General features: G+C 39.3%; 1 protein-coding gene across 1 annotated transcript; it reads right to left on the reverse strand.

The window, feature by feature from the left end:
• Positions 1–4205: 4205 nt before the first annotated feature.
• Positions 4206–18826, reverse strand: LOC119807951 (zinc finger protein 14-like). The gene is made up of 4 exons (XM_038320204.1): positions 18717–18826; positions 7828–7954; positions 7581–7641; positions 4206–6190 (listed from the first exon to the last, which is right to left on the reverse strand). Exons 1-4 carry the CDS (start codon positions 18735–18737, stop codon positions 4795–4797), a joined length of 1605 nt encoding a protein of 534 aa, XP_038176132.1. The 5' UTR covers positions 18738–18826; the 3' UTR covers positions 4206–4794.
• Positions 18827–19305: the final 479 nt, after the last annotated feature.

Genomic DNA, 19305 nt, shown 5'->3' on the forward strand with positions numbered 1-19305 from the left:
CAGAAATAATATAGATCAAATAGAAGATAGTATCAACTTTAGAAGAAAAACACGAATGAGAACACTTAGACACCGATGAAGAGAAAACAAAAAGGGATGAACAGAGCCTGTAAGATCAACTCCCACCCATAATAGATTACATTCATGAAGCATGAGGTTATAAGAAAACATCAAACCATGGCAAAAGTAACATACTCAGTAAAACCATAGCAGGAAATTACCTAAAATAGGGAGAGATTACTATTCTGACTCAGGAGATATTTAGGATACAAACTGAAAAGATGGGGGAGCACCTACATATACCATATTACATATAAAACATGAGTACGAAGAATAAAAAATAACAATGGGGAAAGTTCCATGAAAAAAACCAAAGTTTTTAATACTAGAAATTTCTCAACAGAAACACTAAAAGTCAGATGTTCTCCATGGTCTGATAGAAAGTAGCAGCGGGGAGGTGGTGATGCACACCTTTATGCCAGCACTCGGGAGGCAAAGGCAAGGTGAATCTGAGTTCGAGGCCAGTCTGGTCTACAAAGTGAATTCCAGGAGAGCCAGGGCTACACACAGAGACCCTGTCTCAGGGCAGGAGGGGAGTAGCTACTGGAGCAATGAGATGGTTCAACCGGTAAAGGCACTTGCTAGGCAAGCCTGATGGCCTGCATTCCATATCTAGAACCCACATAAAAGGAGGAGAAAACCTGTTCTGGCCACCACATGTGTACTTTGACATGCTTATCCATGCAGACACACATAAACGAACACACATATACACACAGTAATTCTGAATTTTTTTCAAAGACAATTTCAAGAAAATATTCATAAAAAACATGTCTATAAAAATTGTAAGCTATTTGAAAACATAATTCAGCAACACATAAAAACCATCATTCACAATCGTATTAACGTTATCCCAGGAATTTATACTCAATATACACAAATAGTATATCACATACATTTATATAAATATAGAAATCACAAGATCACACCAACAGCAGAGGTTTTTATTTTCCCATTCAAATATTTTATCAAAATCCAGCACCCATGATTAAAGTCCTGAAAAAAGTAGAAATAGAAAGAACATCCCTCATATAATAAAAGCAACATAGAACAATTAGCAAACATTATAGCAAATTAAAAAAGTCAAAGAAATTTCATTAAAGGAAAAGACAAGGATGTCCATTTTCTCCAGCGTTAATTCAACAAAGTGTAAGAAAACTTGTGTAGACCAATAATAAAAAGGAAGTAAATAAAGAGAATATAATAAGGAAAAGCCAGTATATCCTGAATGCACAGAATATCAGATAAGAAACCCTAAAGGCTGCAATGGAAAAGTTAAAAGTAATTTAGTAAAGCATTCAACAAAATCCTAGTAGAATACAGACTCAAAAGCATGGTCAGGGGAAATGGCTCAGTGGGTAAAAGTACTTGCTGTGCAAACCAGATATTGGAATTTCAAATTGTATGTTAAGATGTTTGGTACATTTAGAATTAATTATTATATACAGAGAGAGAAGTTCTAATTTTATTCATTCTAAATGTGAATATCCATTTTGGTAGCATCTAGTTTTTAGTAACTACTCTACCAAATGTATTATAAATAGTATAATAAAGCTGCAAAGGGCCTACAGAATTCAGAGCGACCTTTCGAAATGAGAAATAGGACATCTCGTGCTACTATTTGTTATTGCCTAGTTGGAATAAAGTGAAAACAGGAATCATTTTATTAGAGACAAATGAAATGCAAATGAAGCTTGATTGCTGAGTAAATCATCTATACACTATTTCATTAACCTTTGTTTTGATTTTTCTTGACAGTAGTGAGTATCAAAGCCAAGGTCAATCATATTGGAGAAATGTTCGGAAACTGACTTTCAGCATTAGCTTTATTTCCATCTCATAAATATTTGTTCAGTGTTTACTCACCACACCTCAATTTTCTCACCAAAATTGTCAACACTAGCACTGCAACAATTAGTCTTCTTGTAACAATATAGACGGAGCAAAGAATCCTTCACCTTTGCATGCTTACTTCTAAGTGCTGGCATGTGAAGGATACTTGAAAACTACCATCTAATATCTATATTATATATGTGTGTACACTACCTATGTACATACAGATAACATTTTATTTTACATTATGTATATCTACGTATGCACAATTAAATGTAGATACCCAAAGAGGTAAGAAGAGGGTGTTGTATGCTGGAGTTACATGAAGTTGTGAGTAGACTGATATAGTTGGGAACTTATCTCTGGCCCTCTGCTAAGCCATCTTTCCAGGCCACATAATGTATATTTTCTGAGAAACATAATCTGGTGTGGGAGTATTGTCTGTATTCTGTCAATCATGTTTTAAATAAATGCTGATTGGCCAGTAGCCAGACAGGAAGTAGAGGTGAGGCAATGAGAACAGAATTCTGGGAAGAAGGAAGCTCTCCCCAGTCCTGCCCAGACCACGGAAGAAGCAAGATGTGACCTGCCCTGCTGAAAAAGGTACCGAACCATGTGGCTAACATAGATAAGAACAATGGGTTAATATAAGTTATAACAGTTAAAACAAAGCCTGAGCTAATGGGCCAATTAGTTTATAATCTTATGGAGACCTCTGTGTGATTTTCTTTGGGGCTGAACGGCTGCAGGAACTGGGCAGGACAGAAACCCTGACAAAAAGGCCCTCATGTTACAATAAGCTTTTTTTTTTTTAAACAAGATTAGTTTTTTTAAATTATTTTTATTGAGCTCTACATTTTTCCTCTGCTCTCATCCCTGACTCTCCCCTCCCCTTCAACCTTCTCCCAAGGTCCCTGTGCTCCCAATTTACACAGGTCTTTTTTACTTCCCATTTAGATTAGATCTATGTATGTCTCTCTTAGGGTCTTCATTGTTGTCTAGTTTCTCTGGGATTGTGATTTGTGGGCTGCTTTTCTTTGCTTTATGTTTAAAAACCACTTATGGGGCTGGAGAGATGGCTCAGTGGTTAAGAGTATTGCCTGCTCTTCCAAAGCTCCTGAGTTCAAATCCCAGCAACCACATGGTGGCTCACAACCATCTGTAATGAGGTCTGGTGCCCTCTTCTGGCCTGCAGGCATACATGCAAACAGAACATTGTATACATAATAAATAAATAAATATTTAAAAAAAATAAAATAAAAACCACTTATGAGTGAGTACATGTGATAATTGTCTTTCTGTGTCTGGGTAACCTCACTCAAAATGATGTTTTCTAGCTCCATCCATTTTCCTGCAAAATTCAAGATGTCATTATTTCTTTCTGCTGTGTAGTACTCCATTGTTTAAATGTACCACACTTTCCTTATCCATTCTTCAGTCAAGGACATTTAGGTTGTTTCCAGGTTCAGGCTATGACAAACAATGCTATGAACATAGTTGAGCACACGTCCTTGTGGCATGATTGATATATACCCAAACTGGGTCTTGAGGAAGCCTGTTTCCTAATTTTCTGAGAAATTGCCACACTGACATCCAAAGGGGCTTGTATTCCCACCAGCAATGCAGGAGTGTTCCCTTTACCCCACAACCCCTCCAGTATAAGTTGTCATCAGTGTTTTTTATCTTGACCAGAAAACATAAGCTTTATTGGAAACAATGGCTCTAGTTCTATGTTCTACATGCTATTTCTTCTATTTCTAGAAGGCTATGTCCATTACAAGCCTTATACTGAGAAAACTTAAACATACTTGTCATTAATAGACATTTAAGAGGCAAGAGATTATAAATAATTGACATAAAACATAATGGACTAACCCGTATGTTTATATAATTTATGTATAGATATGTCTCGTGAATACATTACCAACCTTAGACTTACATCACCTCAGTGCAAACAGTTTCTTTATACATTTTCTGCTGTTGTTCTTTCAGAGAGCTGGTATAGACAATAAGCCCATACACAAAAATTAATACTTTGTTCATTCGGGTTCAGAATGTTTGTTCAATTGATAAATAAAATGGATCCCAGGATAGAGCACTGAGTAATTTGTCCCAAATGGCACTAAACTACACACTGGGTCAGGCTTAGGGAAGTCTAAACACAATAGATGTTTAATGGCACATGGGTGGGCTAAGACAGTCAACTTTTCACACGAGAAATTTATTGTGGCTTACCTTTTCCAAATGTTTATCACTAATTCCATGTAATAAAAAAAAACTATACAAAAAATTATATAAAGACACAAGCAATATCATGAGTTAGACTTTTTAATAGGTTTTCTGATGAATTGCTTTGGTATACATATGTTCTCTGTGTTATGAGACACACTGACATAAGTTTGGCAAAACAGAACATACTTAAGTAAATTATCAAGTTTTTAAAAAAAGCACTCAGAACTTACTGTATCTTTCATATGGTTTATTTTAAGAAATATTCAACACAAATTAATCTTTGATATCTTCGCATTACTTTCATGGCACTCAACCATATGAAAATTTTTTCATAAATTATCTTATTGGTAAAAACACAACTTTCTTATATTTACAATTTCATTTAGTTGTAATTGGTTCTTAAACCTCTCAAGCTGTGTTCAAACCCAGTAAATAGCACAGGCTTCATTTAATACTGTAATTGTCTAGCCTCTACTTTCTCATTGCTCAAATGAAAGGCACAGACCAGCATGCCTGGTGTACAGGGTCTCATCTCACAGAAACCTGTCTACAAGGACCAAAATTATACTTCTACAGCTCTTATAGTCTAGTATCTCTCCACTTTCTTTTTTCATACATCAAAATAAAAGTTCACTTCAGACAGTCCCATGATTTACATTAGTAGAAATATTATCCACTAAGTTTTTCACTGTGAGTTCTTTCATGTCTGAGAAGGTACGTGGAACAGGTAAATGCTTTCCCACACTGCTTACATATATACGGCTTTTCTCCAGTGTGATTTTTTTCATGTATTAGAAGGGATTTAGAAAAAGTGAATGTTTTCCCACATTGAACACACATGTATGGTTTCTCGCCAGTGTGAGTTCGTTCGTGACTGTAACAATCATCACGTTGGATGAAGGCTTTCCCACACTGCTTACATACATAAGGTTTTTCTCCAGTGTGAATTCGTTCATGTCTTCTCAAAGAAGTTCCCTGAGTGAAAGATTTCCCACACTGCTTACATACATAGGGTTTTTCTCCACTGTGAGATCTTTCATGTATGTGTAGGGATCTGGGGAAACTGAATAGTTTCCCACACTGCACACACATATATGGTTTCTCTCCAGTGTGGATTCTTTCATGCTTGTGACATCCAGTGGCATAAGCAAAGGCTTTTCCACAATGCTTACATACATAGGGTTTTTCTCCACTGTGAGATCTTTCATGAATGTGAAGGTATGCAGAACATTTAAAAGCTTTTCCACATTGCTTACAAACACAGGGCTTCTCTCCAGTGTGAATTCTTTCGTGATAATAACAAGCACTGGAGTAGGTGAAAGCCTTTCCGCAATGTTTACACACAAAAGGTCTTTCTCCAGTATGAATTCTTTCATGGATGAGAAGTTGGCAGGAACGAAGAAAGGCTTTCCCACACTGTTTACAAGCATAGGGTTTCACTCCAGTGTGAGTTCGTTCATGATTGTAACAGGTTCTACGATCAATGAACGCTTTTCCACAATGTGTACAAACATAAGGTTTCTCACCAGTGTGGATTCTTTCATGTTTGTGAAGTTGTGAGGGACGACTAAATGCTTTTCCACACTGCTTACACGTGTGACGTTTCTCTTGAATGTGACTTTTTTCATGCCAGAGAAGGCTACAGGAATCACTCCATGCTTTCCCACACTGTTTACAAACATATGATTTCTCTTCGGTGCAATTTCCTTCATAATCGTGATCAGAAGTGAAACTCCTACAGGCTTCATTAGATTGTTTGCTTTCAAAGGGTTTCTGTCTCATAGGAGGACTTTTATGCATCCGAAGTAACTCAGAATAAGTGAAATCCTTCCAACATTTCTTAAATTTAAAAGCTTTCTCCATATGCTCCTGATACTGGTATGGTTTCTCTACAGTTTGACCTTTGACATGTGTATCTGAGGGTAAATGAGCACTGAAGTCTCTTTCATAGTCAGTTATTGCAGGAGGCAGTTTCTCATTCACAACATGCTCTGGGCTCTGTCGGTGGGTTTCTCCATTCTGACTACAGTGATCATATTTACTGAGTCTCTCAACCACCAGAGTTCTGAAAAAAAATAAAGAGTAATATTAATTATACTAAGAGGTCGTGGCAGGCAGAAAGCCTGCTCAAGGCCCAACTGGACCACACACGAAAAAACCTTTCCAAAGAAAGAAATAAGAGTATTGATCATTTCCTAAAAATGTATAAACTTTGGAAAGGTGTGGGAGGTCCTTCTGTCTATGTGTTGCTCTTATTGGTTAATGAATAAAGAAACTGTCTTGGCCTGTAATAGGGCAAAAGAACAGAGCTAGGTGGGGAAAACTAAAGTGAATGCTGGGGGAATGGAGGCAGGGTCAGAGAGATGCCATGTACCCCCACCAGAGACAGATGCCAGAACTTTAGCCAGTAAGCCACAGCCACGTGGCGATACACTGATTAATAGAAATGGGTTAAATTAAGATATATAAGAGTTAGCCAATAAGAAGTTAGAGCTAGTGGGCCAAGCAGTGATTTAATTAATATGGTTTCTGTGTGATTATTTTGGGTCTAAGTGGCCTCCTCCCACTACGGGGAGATGAGATGGCTCAGTAGGTAAAGGCATCTGCTGGCAAGTCTGAAGACCTGAGTTTGAACCCTGAGATCTGCAAAGAGGGAAGGAGCCCATCCCTGAGGGTTATCCTCTAACCTACACAACTGTACCACTTCAAGCATGCACGCACCAATGCACACAGACACAAATAAATACACATTTTAAAAAAGAGAATCATCATGAATATTAAAGGGTTAAACATTTAATTAGAGGTCCTGAGGATGGCAATACAATCAAATAAGGATCTGTAATCTTTCAGATATTATACAAACATTAATCATATATGACACTAAGCCAGTTAGCAGTTGAACATTCATAAGGCAAAATGGTTTTTATTATGGCATTTGAAATAAATAATTGGTCACATGATTTAATAACAATGGGTCTTAATCTAAAACCCAAAATTCACTTTACCTCACACACCCCTTATATTAAAGCCTAAGTATAACTTAATTGATATTCTGAAATTCTGTGCATAAAGAAAAGTTGTATAGGGCTGGAGATATGGCTCAGAGGTTAAGAGCACTGACTGCTCTTTCAGAGGTCCTGAGTTCAATTCCCAGCAACCACATGGTGGCTCCCAGCCATCTATAATGAGATCTGGTACCCTCGTCTGGCAAGCATACAGGGAAGGAATGTTGTATACATAATAAATAAATAAGTCTTTAAAAAGTTACTAAAACAAAATAAAGTTTGGTTTTCAAAAAAAGAGAAAAGTTGTATAACAAATCACAGGAAAATGTCATATAACTCTATGCATATTTCAATATTCTAAGTGCTCAAGCTCACTGTATTTACTGAGGTCCTCAGATTTTCTATCACCACCAGATACTTGATGCATATCGTTTTGTAATGGTAAGTTACCTCAGGTTTCCCTTATACTTCTGGTACTCCTCTTCAATATCTTCTTCTTCTTCTGTTTTCCCTAAAAGTACACCCAAAAAATTATGCAAAGATTTATTCAAAATTACACTTTTCTGCTATAATATGACCAAGCATGTGACACTGAACAACACTGTTCTTTCAATTTTTAAAATCATGCAACTACACAGATGAACAAGAAACAACTGTGATAATCAAAGCAAAGGAATCTGAGTAGTTTTGTTTTTACCTATGGAGATCAGGTTCATAAAGGTTTCCTTCATCACATCTCTGTAAAGCTTCTTCTGACTAGAATCCAACATCGTCCACTCTCCTAGAGTGAAGTTCACAGCCACATCCTCAAAGGTCACTGGCTCCTACAATAATCCACAAACATTTACAGGAAGAATAGTGGAAAAACACGGGTGATACACAGTCACATGACTAGTTTATGCCGTGCTTTCCCTCAAAAGTCACTGTGTATCTGGCTGTCTCCTTTCATTCCTACCTTCTAACCTTTCACTGTTCCCTTCTACTTCCAGGTGTGTTTTCTATGCACAGAATACAATATTCTGTAAGAAGCACAGAATACTACTTACCCTTCTTCACTCTGGCTTACTTATAATGATGGTGCTAGAGTTCAAAACATTTTACTGAAAATGACAAGATCCATTTCTTTAAAGATGTATTTATGTGTGTGTTTACCGGTTAGTATGCCGTGCGACTGCGGATGGCATTAGGACACACACCCCTCCCCCGAAGCTAGAATTTATGAGCTACGGGGCACATATGCTGGAAAGCAAATGGTCTTCTAGAAGAATGGTTAGCTCTCATAGCCTTCGGGCCAGCTCCCCAGTCCCTAGTACCATACAATTTACCATAGAGTTTACATGTGTGCGTGTGTACACAGACATATACATAAATCACACACTAACATACACAATTTAATAAACATACCGATCAAAATTTATCAGCTTATTCACTGATATTTTGTAATGATATCTTGTTTGTAGTCTAATCAATCAAGCTTGCCTGAAGATCAGAGTGCTGAGCTAAGCCATTAGTTAGTCACAGAGGCCAGGCAGTGGCGGCACACACCTTTAATCCCAGCACTCACTGATTCTCAATGTGGTTATAGGATTTGCACAATGATTAAAGATCTTAAATAGACTGTCATGTCATGCTTTTGCTGGTCACTTGAACTTCAGAAGTATGATTATTTAATTTGCCTGTTTATATAGCTTTCAACTTTATGCTTCCTCTGCTGAGTTTTTTTATATACTCTAGGTATTACTCCCTCTCAGATGTCACCTAGTAGAATAGTTCCTATTCTACAAATTGTCCCTTCATTCATTTTGCCAGCTTCTGAGTCCTGTTCTGACAACCACCCTGCGCCTCCGTCTGCTGTATTTGATCTCATCCCTTCAGTCCAGACGATACACACTGAGTTAACTATTGCATGAGTGAAGGTACAGGTAAAGTCCACTATCCTTTTATACCATTAAAAACCAAAGTCTTATCTTCAATACTTTTGTTTCTTTACATCTTTTTTGGGGTAACTGCATTGCTAGGGCCATCTGCTTTGTGGTTCCATTTACTTGGAATTTCATCCTTTCTCTTTTACTCCTTGCAAGTTTCAGGAAATTAACATTTTTGTGAAAAAGAATATAAAATTTAAAGTCAATTAAATAGAATATAACAGCTTATAAAATACGCTTGGATAAACAGAATAAAGACTATGTGGAGCTTGCAATCATCAAAATATAATCAAATATCAATAGACAAACCAAAAAATTAGCATCACCACAACAACCATGATCCCTGAGACAGGATTATGAATCAAAACCTAATTTTTTCATAATATTTTTATTGACTATTTGGAAATTTCACATCATGAACACCAAGCACCTTCACTTCCTGCTGCTCCCAGGGCTGCCCCACAACCCTTGGAACCCCTCCCCCCCAATAAAAAGTGGAAGAAAATTTTTAAAAGAAAAAGAAAAGTTTAATTTATATTGCCCATATACTCACTGGAGTATGGTCGAACTCCCTGTGGCCAGCCTCTTAAAGAAAACGGAATCCTTCCCCACTCACACACCCACCAGAATCAACCAGTTCTAGAGAACCACACTTCAGCATCTTTATCACAATTTTTGTACTTTTTTTTATATTTATTTATTTATTTGATTGATCGATTGATTGTTTTGTTTTTGGAGACAGGGTTTCTCTGTTTAATAGCTCTGACTGTCCTGGAACTTGCTTTTGTAGACCAGGCTGGCCTTGAAGTCAGAGATCCGCCTGCCTCTGCCTCCTGGGTGCTGCAATTAAAGGCGTGTACACCACCTCAGCCCCTTATAAATGGCTTTCTGTCTAGACTGTTATGGTTTTTTTTTTTGGGGGGGGGTGCGAAGTGGCATGGGGTAGAAGTTGTCACAGAAGCCTTCTCTGTTCCTCTTTCTCAACTTCAAACCTAAATTTGTGGGGGGAAAGGAAAAGCTGAGGAGATGGTTTAACTCTTAACATAAAATCCATGATATGGGGGAAGAGATGAGATTAAAAATTAAAGGCAATGTAAATCTATTCAATGAAATTATAGCAGAAACATTCTCAATCAAGACAGACATTCAAACATAAAGGGCACTTAAAACACCAAACAGATATGAGAAAAGAACTTCAGAACACACAGGAAAAATGAAATAATATTATGAGCTGTAAGAAGAAAATGATAGTTCAGGAAAGTACACACTGGGAGGATATACTGAAGAAGTCAATAATATATGCATCTGCATAAACAAATGTCCTGTGGGATTTGGTGGTAAATAAGTGCATAAAATATGCCCAATACTGAAAGTATAAAATTTAACATAAAGTTCCACAGCTTCCATCCAAATGCCAATCCTAATCATATATAAATAAGTTCACTGAGGTGCATGATTTTGGGTATGGTAATTTTGGTATGTGATGTTTTCATTTACTTGAAAGATTGTTTTGATATTAAAGTTTTATTTTTTAAAAAAATTTAAATCAAGCATAATGGTCCGTACTTTTAATTCCAGTACTTGGAATTAAAGGTATGCCTGCCTGCAAGGCATCAGATCTCTGTGAGTATGAGGCTAGCCTGGTCTACATAGTGAGTTCTAGGGTAGCCAGAGCTACATACACTAATGTGTGTGTAGGGGGGGTGGAGGTGGTCAGGGAAGAAGATTAAGAGCTAGTTCCAGGACAGGCTCCAAAGCTACAGAGAAACCTTATCTCGGGGGGTGGGGGGAGGAGAAAATCTTTAAGGTCAATAGAGAAAGAACAATCAATAATGCAATCAAACAGAAAATCAACCAATAAAAAATCCAGGAATTAGTAAACATCTCAGTAATGACCTTAAATATAAACTAGATCCAAGACCTGGAGAAGTGGTTCATCAGTTAAAAGCATTTGCTTGCAAAGGTCTGGCTTCAGCTCCTAGTACCCACATGGTAATTAACAACCATCTGGATGTCCAGTTTCTGAAGACCCAACACCACCTCTGGCTTCTGAGGGCACCAAACACACAAGTGACATGCATACATACACACAGGCAAAACACTCATACACATTAAAAATAAACTTTTTAAAATTAGGAAGTGTGTACTGCTATTACAGAAGACCTAGTTCAATTCCTAGTACACATGCCATGCACCTCACAGTCAACTGTCACTCCAACTCCAGGAGTTCAGACTCCTTAGGCACCCACCCACTCATGAAGACAAACACATAAATACACAATAAAATAAAATTAATATTTAAATAACAATAATAATAACAATAATATAAAGATCTGGGCTGGAGAGATGGCTCAGTGATTAAGAGCACTTTCTGATCTTCCAAAGGATTCAGGTTCAATTCCCAGAACCCACATGGAAGGATTAAAGACCTAAAATCCTCAGGGAGACCAAGAAGCTCTGGACAGTAAAGCTGACTTCACTTGTTAGAATCCAAGAAGTGGCCTGGCCCTGACTGCACCTGGAGAAGTGAGTGGGTTCCTGACTGGAGGCCCACTCTCTAGGCCCTAGACCCCACAGGCACATCCCATGTCCTACCCCCAGCCATACCTCCACCGAATCTGCCACCATAACTACTAGAGCCTTGGCCCCACCTGTACCTGAGGGAGCTACAGTATCAGCGACCACGAGAGGCACAGCTATGCCTGCATCTGGAGAAAGAGCGACTACACAACCCACAGGCCCCATCTGCACCAACTAGAGAAAGATATGGGTAGATGATAGTGTAAGAATATATTCAACAACATAAAGAACAATATGGCATCACCAAAAACTAGTGGTTCTACACCAGCAAAGCCTCAACATCCCAATGCAAATGAAGTAGAACCAGCAAACCACAAAGAAGAGAAACACACACAATACTGCCAACAATAACAAAAACTAACAATCACGGGTCATTAATATCTCTTAATATCAATTATCTCAACTTGCCTATAAAAAGACACATGCTAACAGAATGGATTTAAAAACAGGATCCATCCATCTATTGCATACAAAAAACAAACCAACTTCAAAGACAAGCATTATCTCAAGAGTAAAGGGTTAGGAAAAGATTTTCCAATCAAAGTCAGGCAGTGGTGGTGCACGCCTTTAATCCTAGCACGTGGGAGGCAGAGGCAGGTAAAATTTTGTGAGTTCGAGGCCAACCTGGTCTACAAGAGCTAGTTCCAGGACAGGCTCCAAAGCTACAGAGAAACCCTAGCTGGAAAACAAAAATGGACCTAAGAAACTACCTCGTGTCCTAATCCTAATATTTAATAAAATAGATTTCAATCTATAATTAATCAAAAGAGATAAGGACATTTCATATTCATCATCACAGAAAAAAAATCCACCAAGATTAAGTCTCAATTCTGAACATCTATGCTCCAAATACATGGGCACCCAAATTTGTAAAAGGAACATTACTAAAGTTTAAGTCACACATCAAACTCCACACACTAATAGTGGGAGACTTCAAATCCCCACTCTCACCACTGGACCAGTCTGCAAGACAGAAACTTAACAGAGAAATAAAGGAGAACAGATGTTATGACTCAAATGGGTTTAACAGACATCTATAGAACATTTCACCCAAGCACAAAAGAACATACCTTCTTCTCAGCACCTCATGGGACCTTCTCTAAAATCAACCACATACTCAGTAACAAAGCAAATCTCAACAGAAATTAAAAAATTGGAAAACCACCCTCCACCTTATCAGATCACCATGACTTAAAGTTAGAATTCAACAACTAATTGCAGGAAGCCCACAAACTCATGGAAATTGAACAATGCTCAACTGAATCACCCGAGTCAAGGAAGAAATAAAGAAATTAAAGACTTCCTAGAATTCAATGAAAATGAATGCACAACATACCCAAATCTATGAGACACTATGAAAGCAGTGCTAAGAGGAAAGTTTATAGCACTAAATGCCCACATAAAGAATGTATAAAGAAATCTCACACTAGCAACTTAACAGCACACATGAAATCTCTAGAACAAAAAGAAACAAATTCACCCAGGACTAGACAGCAGAAAATAATCAAATTGAGGACTGAAATCAATAAAATAGAACCAAAGAAAACATTACAAAGAGACAATGAGACAAAGAGTTGGTTCTTTGAGAAAAATCAACAAGATAGACAAACCTTTATCCAAACTAATCAAAAGGCAGAGAGAGAATATCCAAATTAACAAAATCAGAAATGAAAAGAGGGACTAACAACAGACACTGAGGATATCCAGAGAACCATCAGCTCATACTTCAAAAACCTATACTCAATAAAATTGAAAAAATTAAAAGAAATGAACAATTTTCTGGATAGGTAGCATATGCCAAAATTAAATCAAGACCAGATAAACAATTTAAATAGACCTATAACACCTAAGGAGATAAAAGCAGTCATCAAAAATCTCCCAACCAAAAAAAAGCCCAGGGCCAGATAGTTTCAGCACAGAATTCTACCATAATTTCAAAGAAGAGCTAATACCAATACTCCTCAAATTGTTCCACACAACAGAAACAGAAGCGACATTGCCAAACACTTTTTATGGGGCTACAGTTACCCTGATACCCAAACCACACAAATGTATAACTAAGAATTACAGACCAATCTCCCTCGTGAACATTGATGTAAAAAAATTCAATAAAATTCTGGCAAACTGAATCCAAGAACACATCAAAAAATTATCCACCATGATCAAATAGGTCCATAAAATTGAATCCCAGAGATGGTTCAACATACAAAACTTTATCAACGTAATACACCATATAAACAAACTCAAAGAAAAAAACATGATGATCTCATTAGATGATGAAAAAGCCTTCAACAAAATACAACACCCCTCCATGATAAAAGTATTAGAAAGATCATGGATACAAGGAACATACTTAATTGTATTAAAAGGCAATATACAGCAAGCCATCAGCCAACATAAAACGAAATGGAAAGAATCAAAGCGATTCCAGTAAAACACGAAAAAAGAGAAGGCTGCCATTCTCTCCATATCTGTTCAATAGTACTCAATGTTCTAGCTAGAGTAATTAAACAACAAACAGAGATCAAGGTGATACAAATTGGAAAGAAAAAAGTCAAACTTTCACTATTTGCAGATGATATGATAGTAAAAATAAGTGACCCCAAAAATCCTACCAGAGAACTCCTACAACTGATGAACACCTTTACTAATACAAGATCTACTAAAAAAAAAATTAGTAGCCCTCCTATATAGATGATAAACAGGCTAAGAAAGAAACCAGGGAAACATTATGCTTCACAATAGCCATGAACAACATAAAATATCTTAGGGCAATGTTGTCTGAGGTTTCTGTCCTGTCAGCTTCCCACAGTCATTAAGTTCTATAGAAATCACACAGAGGTCTACATTAGTTATAAACTGATTGGTCTAGTACGTCAGACTTCTTATTAACTCCTACAACTTATGTTAGCCCATTATTCTTGTCTGTGTTAGCCACATGGCTTGGTACCTTAGCAAGGCAGTCACATCTTGCTTCTTCTGTGATTGGGTCACAACTGCAGAAAAAGCTTTCTTCTTCCCAGAATTCTCCTATTCTCATCATCCCGCCTCTACATTAACAAAAACAGCTTGGTATTGACATAAAAATAGATAAGTAGACCAATGGAATCGAATCAAAGACCCTGACATTAATCCACACACCTATGAACACCTGAGTTTTGACAAAGCTAAAATTATACAATGGAAAAAGGAAAGCCTCTTCAACAAATGGTGCTGCATAACTGGATGGTGGCATGTAGAAGAATGCAAACAGATCCATATCTATCCCCATGCGCAAAACTCAAGTCCAAATGGATCAAAGACCTCAATATAAATCCAACCACACTGAATCTCAGAGAAGAGAAAGTGGGAAGTAGCCTTGAATGCACCGGAGACCACTTTCTAAATATACCACCAGTGGCACAGACACTGAGATTGACAATTAATAAAGGAGACCTCCTGAAACTGAGAAGCTTCTGTAAGGACACAGTCAACAAAACAAAACAGGAAAGTATCTTCATAAACCCCCAATCTGACAGAGGGCTGATCTCCAAAATGTACAAAAAACTCAAGAAACTAGACATCAAAAAAAAAAAAAAAAAAAAAAACACAAAAAACCCCCAAATAATCCAATTAAAAATGGGGTACAGATCTAAACAGGATTCTCAACAGAGGAATATCAAATGGCCAAAAGGCACTTAAGAAACTGTTCAACACCCTTAGCCATCAAGGAAACACAAATCAAAACAACTCTGAGATATTATCTTACACCTGTCATAATGGCTAAGATCAAAAACACTGTTGACAGCTTATGCTAGAGAGAACGTGGAGTAAGGAGAAGACTTCTACACTGTTGGTGGGAGGGCTAACTTGTACAGCAGCTTTGAAAATCAGTATGGTGGTTTCTCAGACAATTGGGAATCAATCTACCTCAAGACCCAGCGATACCACTCTCGGGCATGTACCCAAAGGATGCACACTTCTACCACAAAGACATTGGCTCAACTATGTTCATGGCAGCATTATTTGTAAAAGTCAGAACCTGGAAACAAACTAGATGCCCCTCAACCAAAGACTGGATAAAGAAAATGTGGTACATTTACAATGGAGTATTACTCAGTAGTAAAAAAACAATGACATCTTGAAATTTGCAGGCAAATGGATGAAAGTAGGAAAAAAACAATCGTGAGTGAAGTAACTTCGACCCAGAAAGACAAACACAGTATGTGCTCACTCATAAATGGATATTACACATAAAGCAAAGGATAACCAGCCTACAGACAACAACCCCAGAGAAGCCAGGAAACAAGGACCCTAAGAGACACAAACATGGATACCCCTGGAATGGGGAATCTCCTGAGTAAATTGGAAGCATGGTGGGGAGAGTTTAGGATGGGAGTGGGCAAGAGAATATGAGGGATTGGGAAAGTTGAGTTGGGGGAAGTTCAGAGAAGGAGAGCAAGGAAAAAGATAGCTTGACAGAGAAAGCCATTATGGGGTTAGCGAGAAACCTAGCACTAGGGAAATTCCCAGGAGTCCACAAGTATGACCCCAACTAAGAATCTAAGCAGTTGTGGAGAGGGTGCCTTAACTGCCTTTCCACTATAATCAGATTGATGACTACTTAACTGTCATCATAGAACCTTTATCCAGCAACTGATGGAAGCAGATGCAGAGATCCACAGCTAAGCACTGGGCCGAGCTCCTGGAGTCCAGTTGTAAAGAGGGATGAGCGATAAAATAAGCAAAGGGCTCAAGACCATGATGGGAAACCCACAGGCACAGCTGGCCCGAGCTAGTGGAGGCTCACTGAGCCTGGACTGACAGCTGGGGAACCTGCATAGGACAGAACTAGGCCCTCTAAATGTAGGTGACACCGTTGTGTGGCTTGGGCAGTGGGGCCACTGGCAGAGGAACCAGTATTTATCCCTTTTGCAGGAACTATTTTTTGGAGCACATTCCCTATGGAGAAATAGGTTGCTCAACCTGGATGCAGGGGGTGGGACTTGGTCCTGCCTCAAGTGATGTTCCAGACCGTACTGACTCCGCATTGGGAGCCCTCACCCTCTCTGGCTCACAGTTAGAGAAGAAATAGAGGCTTCGTGGAGGGAAAAGCATGATAGCACCAGCATGGGGTGTATCTCACTACAACTGCAGTCAGGAAGCCAGACCAGCCTATGAAACTTCAAGGCCTGGCCACTCTTGTCTTCCCTACTCGGTCTGCTTCCTAAAGGGTCTAGTCTACCAAACAGCTGCACCTACTGAAAAATTAAGTAAACAAACACATGAGGCTGTGTGGAAATATTACACCATTCAAACCAATATACCAACTCAAGTAGAGAGGCCAGTTGATGATAGTGACTGGCTTGGCCTTTAGTAGTCCTGAGAGTAGCACAACAACTCACACACACACCTACCTCCTGTCTGCTTATATTTTAGGATTTCCCTGTCAGAATCTGAGGGGGGAAAAAAGCCAACTTTTAAAATTGAACTACAAGGCTGAGGATGTAGCCCAGTTGGTACAAGGCCCTGGATCCCAAGTGTTGCATTATGCCTGGCTTCTTGCTACATTCCTGTAGTCCCAGCACTTGGACTTGGAGGCAGGAGGATGAGAAGTTCCAGGATAGTGTAGGCTGCATCAGAACTCAACTAGAAAAACAAAAATGCTCTGAACACTAAAATCGACTTTCAAAACATTTTCTGTAGCAGATAGAAAAAAAACATTTCTTTCTTTCTGACAGACAAACCCAGATTTTCAACCGTCAGAAATCACACTGTCCAGAGTTGGAGAAATCGCTTAGCAGTTATGAGTACATATTGTCCTTCCAGAGGACCCAAGTTCAGTTCCCAGCATCCACAATAGCTATTGACAACTGCTTGTAACACCAGTTCCAGGAGATCCACTCCGTCTTCTGGCCTCAGCAGGTACCCACACAGGCAGCAAACACTCACACAGACATAAATATTTATATGCATACATTAAAAGTTTTTAATTTAAAAAATAACAAAGAAATTACACTGTCTACAAAGACTAAACCACCTTAACAGGAAGGAACTGAAGATATTAATATTTTCCCCAAAGACTATAATCCTGGTGGAGTTCTGTTTGGTTTTTGTTGTTGTTTGTCTAGATTATATGAAACAGGGTCTCACCATGTGGCTCTGAGATAGGCCTGTCTCTGCCTCCATTGAGATGAAGAAACTCCTCCCACTCACAGTACATTTGGAGAAATAATCTAGAGCTAGCTATACAACAGAAATAAAATTATGCACAGTCGGGAGGAGAATCACCTATAATCCCAGGACTGTGGAGGATCTCAGTTCCAGGCTAGCTTGGTCTACATAGCTAGTTGTGGGCCAGTCAACGCTACACAGTGAAACCCTGTATAAAAAAACAAAAAAATTACATAATCCCTTCACTCCCTGGGCTTTTTTCAGAGCTACCAAGGCTGGAAAGGTTTTTCAAAATCTCACATTCTGCCTCGGAAAAGATCAGTACAAATAAATTAAATTTTGAAGTAACTTTAAATTTCTCTCCTTTCTCCAAATTGGGAGATTTTGCCTACACAGAGTCAGTCACGGCTACATAAATCCAGCTTTATTAGCATAAAACAAACCCAGGACGAAGGGTGGAGGTACAAGCCTACGGTAAAGCGTTCGCCTAGAGTGAGACCTGAGATCGCTAGCACCTAAAAAGAAAAGGTTTAAAGAGGAAAACAAACGGGTGACTACAGTGTAAAACTAAAGCAGGGAACAAGGAAACGAAAAAGTGCAAAACAGCGCGCACCACCCACGTGCCCTCGCCGCAGAGTCCGCACTCGGCGTCACCGACCCGCCAGAGCTGCAGTGTCTGCGGAGGCGCAGGTTCGCGGCGCAGCCTCATCACAGAAGCACTGGGGTTCCGGAATGCAGCAGGGAAGGGACAGACCTGGACTGGACGCCACACTCACGACTGCCGGTGCCTGCTTTCCACCATCCAAGCGCCCTGGGGACGAGGGCGCCACTGCCACACTGGGCTGCACAGCGCCAGGGAAACCGTGCAAAGCCGCAACAGTGTCACAACCCCGCCGCCCGCCACTCCAGGAGCGCGGGGCACACTCACCATGTCCTGCTTCGGATGCATCCAGGTGTCCCCTGCACTCCTGAGGAGCCGGCAACCAGGACGGAAGCCCAGAAACAACTCTCCTCCCTTCGGCTACCCGGAACTCAAATATGGCGGCAAGGGTGCCACCGTCCACTATCCGTGCCCCTCATTGGTTAACTCTGGGGAGTAATCGTATCGCTGATTGGTGAATAATACTGAGCCCAACTCCTTAGAACTGAGCACCTCCAGCTGCATTTACCAGTCCAGTGGATCTTTAAGTGCAGATTACAACATACAGCCCCGTCTCTGGAATAAACCTGGTTCAAACTAGAGGGTTCCACATTTAAGAACAGGTCCCAGGCCGGGCGTGGTGGTGCACACTTTTAAAGCCAGCATTCAGTCAGCAGAGGAATTCTCCAAGTCCCCCGCTACTTTTGTCTACATAGTGAGTTCCAAGCCAGCCAGAACCATCTAGTAAGCCTGCTCCCCTCCTCACACACGCTCACCATCCAGGGATTTTGAAAGACTTATTAGTTTTTATTTTTACTTAGGTTTCTGAGTGGATGGATTCGTGTGTGCGCGCGTGAGACTTCACGGAGACCAGAAG

The sequence above is a fragment of the Arvicola amphibius genome, chromosome 2, assembly GCF_903992535.2.
Source record: "Arvicola amphibius chromosome 2, mArvAmp1.2, whole genome shotgun sequence".
Classification (NCBI taxonomy): Eukaryota; Metazoa; Chordata; class Mammalia; order Rodentia; family Cricetidae; genus Arvicola; species Arvicola amphibius.